The sequence below is a fragment of the Electrona antarctica genome, assembly GCF_951216825.1.
Source record: "Electrona antarctica genome assembly, chromosome: 5".
In the NCBI taxonomy this organism is placed as follows: domain Eukaryota; kingdom Metazoa; phylum Chordata; class Actinopteri; order Myctophiformes; family Myctophidae; genus Electrona; species Electrona antarctica.
In genome coordinates, this window is record NC_136810.1 from 16,650,664 (window position 1) to 16,658,536 (window position 7,873).

At 46.9% G+C, this 7,873-nt stretch overlaps 1 protein-coding gene across 1 annotated transcript; it reads left to right on the forward strand.

Annotated features, from left to right (window-relative positions):
• The first annotated feature begins 5,996 nt into the window (after positions 1–5,996).
• Positions 5,997–7,610, forward strand: LOC306923021 (kelch repeat and BTB domain-containing protein 13-like). The gene has a single exon (XM_079500975.1). It carries the CDS (start codon positions 6,027–6,029, stop codon positions 7,569–7,571), a length of 1,545 nt encoding a protein of 514 aa, XP_079357101.1. The 5' UTR covers positions 5,997–6,026; the 3' UTR covers positions 7,572–7,610.
• Positions 7,611–7,873: the final 263 nt, after the last annotated feature.

Sequence of the window (7,873 nt, forward strand, 5' to 3'; positions counted from 1 at the left end):
ATGAGTAAATGTACGTACTTTACACCGCTATCACCCACAGACGACACGTAGATACCGCCCCCCTCTTCCACAAAGGCAAAGCTTAATGAATAGTACAATACTGATCCAATGCCACGCTGCCGGCGGTATCTACCCGGAAACACATTTTTGGTTGTGGTGATGTCTATTCTGCAATAATAGTGTGTGGTAGTCACAAAGAAAATCACAGTATACACCTGGACTTGTGCCGAGGCACACGTCACACCGTTTGGAAACGGTAATGTTTATCATTGTTTCATGTCATTCTTTCATAGTTTCCTGTTTTAGTGTTGAAATACTCACCCCCTTATCTTGGGTCAAATACTTCACTTCCTGCACTTGTGTGTTACACTTCCAGCCGTTGTGTGGCTGTTTATACCGCCCCATTATTACTTTCACCTGTCACTCATCATTATTATCCTTTCCTGTGTGTAGTGTATTTGGCAGTGGTAAATAAGTGGCCCTACAGTATGTCACTTTTTTTAACAAATAAAATAAAATGTTGTCCAATCTGAATGGTAGAATATATTTTGTCTCCCTGCTCTGCTGAGACATTTAGATCGTGTTTATCGTGTTGATCGCGGGGGAATGTCAGTTTTGATCTAAACCCAGCTGATGGCTGCTTAGACGGTTATGATGAGCACTCAGTTATAGGGTTTAAGTGTCTTGCTCAGGGGGACACTTCAACACATAGACCAGGAGGTGACCCCACTGTCAAAAAAGCAGTCTACAAGATCTACAAGTTCACATTGCATCACGATAAGACACTTTCGGAGGGTGTATCAGATTGTCACTATAAAAACAGTTATACATGGTTTCCATCCGACAGCAACTCATTGATCCATTCTCTTCCTTCAGGATTCTTCAGGGCTCTAAAGTGTGACTGTTTAACACCTGCCATGTACTGTACTGCTCAAAGTGACTTATAGCGGCTCACAGTGTACAGGAAGGGATCACGCGTTGCACTGCTTCTGTTTCACTGCTGTCAACATCCATCATCCAATATTTTCCATGCACCCTTGGCTTTTCCATGCGACGTGCATGTTGTAGGGGTCATGAGACGCTGCATGTCGTAGGGGTCATGAGACGCTCGCACATTCATTCATTCTTCACCACTTAATCCCTTTACTTGGTTGACCAGAGAGTCCCCCATGCAGGGCTCTATACCAGTGCCTTTCTGTTTTTGCTCTAAGTGGGGTCCGGGGACCCCCAGGGGTCCTAGTGGGGGGACATACAGCAATACAGCATGTTTAGCTACGTTACAGCTAACATTAATTTGTAAGTCTTCAAAAACTTGAGATATTCAATGATATGTGTGTGTGTGTGTGTGTGTGTGTGTGTGTGTGTGTGTGTGTGTGTGTGTGTGTGTGTGTGTGTGTGTGTGTGTGTGTGTGTGTGTGTGTGCGTGCGTGCGTGCGTGCGTGCGTGCGTGCGTGCGTGCGTGCGTGCGTGCGTGTGAGACTCAGCTTTCATACTCATCTCCTTACACAAGGGCATTATATTGCACCAAGCAATCCTGACTTAAAGTAACTCTCTCTACCCCTGAATTGTATTTGGCTCCAGAAACCCATCAAAATATTTGTCTGAAACAAGATTTGTGTTGTGTTCAAACCTTCAAAATTTTGGAAAATGTCACACACATAGTCTTATAGGTCTTTGATACTATATCGACTAATTTAGCTGGGGACCCCCTGCAACCTCTCCTGGAAGCATCTGGCCCGTGGACATGTCACATGACTTCAATCAACCACAAACATTAACAACAGACATTATAAACACACAGTGAATCTTACTACAGCTGACAGCTGTGTGAATGGATCTGATGTCCTGAGTGTAAAACCAGGAGGAGGACCCTCATTGCACAAGACCCCCTCACGCGAGGACTCTCGTTTTAAGATCAGCAAGAGATGACCGGACCTCTTTGTGGACGGTCACAGCTATGAGATAGAGCAGTGGTTTTGACAAGCTTTTGCAACAAACGGTATACAACCAAAAGGTCTCTTAGCTTATATTTACGAGCTTTGCTTGTTAAAGAAAGAAGCCAACACCTTGATGGCGTCGTAATGCTTTTACACTTGGTTGCATGCTGAAAACAGCCGATCTACAAGCTCACAACGCGCTCACAATGCTACTTTCAGCACGCAACCAAACATAAAATGACTTGTCTTTTAGATCTCCTCCACTATAGTCCCTCCCTAATATTTTAGACTATTGTCAGGTGAAAACCTGACATATAACAGGCCCGTTTTTAATAGCGACCTTGGCACCTAGTCTTCATCGGTCATCATCATCCTCATGCTGCCATAGCCTAAAACGCCACCTTAGCCAAACGCCACCTAAGCCAATGGGAATATCCTGAACCAGAAACGCCGCCAGCCAATCGCGTAGTATCATTGCCTGCCCCAGTCCGGAGCTATGACACACGCACCGCGGAAGGGCTGATTTTCGCACCACACCGCAGCCAGCCACTCACTCTACGACCGCAACTCGAAGCGATAACAGCTGCTAATGCTATGAGCTAACTGCATGGACGGACAGCAACAAAACACAGTCATTGAACCACGAACAGAACGTCGCAAACGAACCCAAACAAACAGAACGTCGCAAACGAACCCAAACAACGGCCGCGAGGTTGTGACACACAAACATACACGTTACTAAAATAATAGCAATACTAATATGGGGGGAACACAACGGAAACAAGAACACAATTTTTTTTTGTCAGTCGACAAAATTAACACTGGTTTGTGTGTTCATGTGGCCTAGTCACTGGCGGAGATATAGTAGAAGCAGCAGATGCAGTCGCTTTGGGGCTCGCGGGGGGAGGGGGCCCGGCGGCCGCTCCTACCGTAGTAAACTGTAAACTCTCTCTCTCTCTCTCTCTCTCTGGCTCTCTCTCCCACAAACACTGTTAAGACAAGTTACCGCGAGTAACCAGTGTTAAATATAGTTCATTGGGAGGTAAAGGGAGACGCTTTATTGTGAAGGGCCTTTCACGGTGCCCGCCGGAAAGAGAGTGCACTGGGCTGCTTACTGGCTGGCTCGTCTGGCTGGACGTATTTTCTCCGCTGTTGCTGACTGTGAACCGTTTTAGCGCTGCAGACTATACAGTCGCCTGGTAAAGTTGAGTTTTCAAAAGAGCTGGGCAAGATAGATGGAGTAAAGGTGGCATTGGAAATGGAAGTTATGGAACCACAACAGCAACACAACAGCTCCATCCACAATGAGTGGAGGTGAGTGAGGGGCCTGGGCTGTCAATGTCGCATCAGGGCCCGTGGGACATTCCCTCCGCCACTGCGGGCCAAGTCTTTTGGACTTGTTTTCGTAGAAATGTGGTAACACTCGTTGCCACGATCGGCCAGTGTGACTTTGTGCTCAGGAGCCTTAATGAGTTTCTTTAAGTGGGGCTGCTCAGGGTTAACTTCAGGGAGGACGCGTCATGCAGCGCACAGAGACCTTCGGTCTCTCCAATTAGCCCCTCACCACACCAGGGACTCAGTTAATTACAGCTACGCTAATGAGAAATCTCAGAAATGGACACGTGTGAGAGGCGGTGTTTCCCAAACGCTGGATCGGCAGCCCCATTTTAAAATATTCCCTTTCACTCCCAACTCATTTCCTTCATTTAAACAAATATATTGTTTTCAAAACCTTTAAAAAAAATTAATCTCTCCAGTCCCGCCGGTCAGGTGAGTTTTCCCACAGCGGGAGCCAGTGTGAGGGGCCTAGGACAGCCCCCGTTGCCAGGGGCAACTAGTGGCCAATCTACATTCTCAGTCAAGTTGAAGTTATGACACCTGCGTGCTAATCAAACTGAAGACAGTTTGCTCTGTTCAAATCCCACTACAAAAAGTGCTCACTCTTCCTCACTCACTCACTGCCGAGTAAACCTATTGTCAACCTTCAATTGATTGACCAGACTCTTATTCTTTATCTTTAACATGAAACAGCTTTGTTCTTGTTGCTATTTGCTATTCCCTTTGTTTCTCCCCAATTTAGTCGTAATGCCAATTAATTCCTCCCCATACACATTTATGTGTGTTTTGTTACTGCTGTGATATCCTACTGACTCACCTGCCAGTGAGGGGCCAGCACATAGAGCCTCCATCCTTCTCATCCTGCCCAACACTCCCTGCTGACAGCCTGTGACAGGTGCCACCCCCCCTAGCCTGTAGGTCGGATTACATGCAGAAACAATTATCACCCTCCCTGGCCGGCTTCCCTCCACCGAACACGGGCCGGGCCAATTGTGTTCGATGTTCGTATAGACGTAGATAATCAGTGCTGAGTTTGAGTTGTATAGCTGTGCTTATTTAATGGTACACCTCAGATATGGCTGCGCCCAGGGCACCCTTCCGTGGATTTGTCTATAGACACTCGACAAAGCCGGATGGACCACTTGTGGATTCGATCCCCCAGACTCTGTGGTGATGGGCAGCTACTTTACCATTGCACCACCCGAACACCTTACATGAAAACAGCTTGGCACAATCACACTTCAGTCAGTTAACACTCTCATCATACATCTAACCAGTTATTGAATTTGAAACAAATGGAATGGAGTTGCACTTGGCACGATGGCTCCATTCTTCAAATGCTGCCTGTAATAGCCAAGCAAAATGCAAAGCTAAATCTGGGAGCGTGATGTAGAAGTCCCCCATGAGTGAGCCTAAAGCAAGACATTGAATTTCAGTTTAACCTTTTAGCCAATCAAAACAGGAGGCTGGGTGGGTGGTGGAGGAACTTTTCCTTTTTTCTTTTTTTTAGTATTGGCATCAAAATATACATACCAAAGGTAAAAGTTGTAATTATGCAGTCAAAAAATAAAATAATAATAATAATTATTATTATTATTATTATTATTATTATTATTAATAATAATAATAATAATAATAATAATCTACAATCTCGCTGTGTAATAATAAAAATATTACAGAGTAGTAACAAGTTTTCAAATTATTGGGGTGGAGTCAAATACAAAATTATGTTTGCCTCTGAGAAAAAGTACTGCAACTTGGAAATACTCCAAGTAAACATACCTCAAAATTTCACTTAAGTACAGTACCTTAGTAGAATCATCTAGTTACTTTCCACCACTGTACTTAACCTTAAAGGTATATTCAGTGATTTAACTTAATTCTAATTCTTCTTTTTTTGTTTTGTTGTGACAATCCTCCCTACTATAGAGTGTGCTGACCATATAAGGAGTTCCTCCCTGTCCCCAGTTGACCCCCGGGGGTCAAACAAACGTAGGTTTAGTTTTGGCTAGGTGACCCAGCCTTCATCCAATCAGGATAGAGAGGGGCCTTCCACCAATCATGATTGAGCGGGGGCGGGCCTTGGTGTGTGTGCTGTTGGCCTGTTGCATGTCCCCCCACTGTAGTGCGTGCATGTGCACTTATTGTTACCGGGAGGGACCAAGGGTTTTCCAAATCACCTGCACTGAATGCTCCTTTAAAATAAAAAGAGAAATAAAAAAGAGACATACACCCAATTGGATTAGAACCTGGACCCTGCACCCTCTTTCTACCAGAAAAACAATCAGAGGCAGGTAGGGTGGATCTAAGGCTGTGTCATGTGTGTAGCAGGGAGCGAAATGGACTGCCTTGCTGTGAGAACGGGGTGTGATTGGTTGCGTAGAAATGTGTGGCTGATTAGATACACGTACTTACTCAACCAGCAGATTGACACCTGATGACAGCTGCATGGCCGTATGACTCCCATGTCCTGCATGAACTAACTCCACGCTTCGTTTTCACTGGTTGACTGTTTGCCTTCATGCACTCCATGTGTGTCATTGCCCTGTGCTATATATAGCTGCTTCTATTTTGATTGCTGTGGCAAGAATTGAACCCCCCCTTTTACACACAGTGGGCCATCTTTGTAACAGAGCTATCTAGCTGTAGCTCTGGGTTTCTTTGTGTTCAAGTCTTGTAGAAATAATTTAACTTCTAATTCTGTCACGGTCATATAGCTTCTGTGGGACGCGGAGAGTCGGCGAAGCAACAATGGCACTGTGCTATGACGAGGCTATGGAGTGGCTGAATGGTGACTCCACAGAGAGCAGAAGACATGTTCCATGTGCTGCTGCTGCCCCGGGACTTCTACAAACAGCAGCTAAACTCACAGTGGTTGTGGGAGGCACTCATTTTTCAGTAAAGAAGAGTTTGCTAATACGGAACTGTGACTATTTCCGAGCTCTGTATCGGTCTGGAATGAAAGAGTGTTGGCAAGACGAAATCCATCTCAAATGTCTCTCCTCTCTGGGTTTCCTGATTGCCCTTGGAGTTTTAAGAGGGGCGAGACCCATGTTGGATGGTGATCAACTAGTGGAGGCCATTGAATGTGCAGCGTTTTTGCAGGTGTCACAACTTGGCAAACATCTCGTTGACCTCGTTGACTCCGACAACTGTTTACTCATGTATCACACTGCTGCAACGTTTGGCCTGATGGAACTCCACCACGCTGCTGCTCTGTACATCAGAGACATGTACTGCGACCTCGAGGCCGAGGTCATGATGCACTTGCCCACAGAGCTGGTCTCTTACGTTGAGTCTTTGAGTCCTAGCAGTTTGGTGGCTGTTGGTAGACACGCCACATGTGGCATCCACGAAACCATCCACGTCGGTTCCAGGACCGTGTGGCACCTGGATGAGGACCGGAACGAGTGGATGGCGTTGACAGACTTGCCGCTGGAAGCCAGTACAGCGATGGCCGGAGTGACTGTTCTAGACAACAAACTCTACGTCGTGGGAGGGGTGCAGGGAGGCGGGAAAAAAGCGGCGGAATTGTGTTTTTGCTACAGCGTCGAAAGCGCCGAATGGAGCCTGATCGCCAGCTTGAATCAGTTACGCTACAACTTTTCTCTGGTTGGACATCAGGGTCACCTTTACGCGATCGGCGGGGAGTACGACGGACAGGTCATGTCCTCCGTGGAGGCATACGAGGTCAAGACGGGAAGGTGGACATTCGCGGCACACTTGCCACGAGCCGCCGCAGGAGCGGCATGGGCCAAAGCCATGGGGAGAATGTTTGTTTGCTTGTGGAAGCCCAAGGACACCACCGACATCTACGAGTACCTCCCGGGGCAGGACCGGTGGGCACTGCTCACCACCCTGATCAGGCAGCAGAGCTACGGCCACTGCATGGCCGGACACAGGGACAACCTGTACGTCATGCGGAACATGCGCAACGACTTCCTGAGGTGCATGATAGACTGCTACAACCTGACGACAGGCCAGTGGGCGGCCCTGCCGGGGCACTTTGCCAACAGCAAAGGCGCCCTGTTCACGTCGGTGGTGAGAGGCGACTCCGTGTTCACGCTGAACAGGACTGCGACTCTGGAGTATGTGATCGAGGGGAAGGCGTGGAGCCCCAGGCATCAGATGAAAGGCTTTCCCAGAAGTGGCTCGGTGTTGACGTCTTTGCTCAGACTGCCAAAGAACCACGTTCAACAGCTCTCCACGCAGTGCAGTGGTGATCAAACAATTTCACATCAAGGACCTGAACATTTACTTGGAGATTGTGGGAAGGTTAAGCAGCAGGAGGGGTAATGATAGATTTATCTTCCACTCTGGCCTGGGACAACCAATAGACATGCAGAGCGCTATTAAGACATGCCGTTCGCTCAGCTTGTTCAATAGACTAAAAGGCTCTGTGCACAGCAGCCATATTGGAAAGAATTTGGGTTGTTTCCTTGCTTCCTTCAGGTGTTACCAATGAGACTATTGAAAACTATTTTTCCATTCTGGTCAAACTGAGTCATGGTGCTGGTATTTTGTATTTTGGCGAGACCTGTGAAGGATATAATGAAGAGGCCCATAATTTCCTTCCAATATGTATGGACAGTGTTAAA

What these genes read in the sequence shown, in the direction of transcription:
- LOC306923021 (XM_079500975.1), top strand. Translation starts at nt 6,027, where the DNA reads ATGGCACTGTGCTATGACGAGGCTATGGAGTGGCTGAATGGTGACTCC.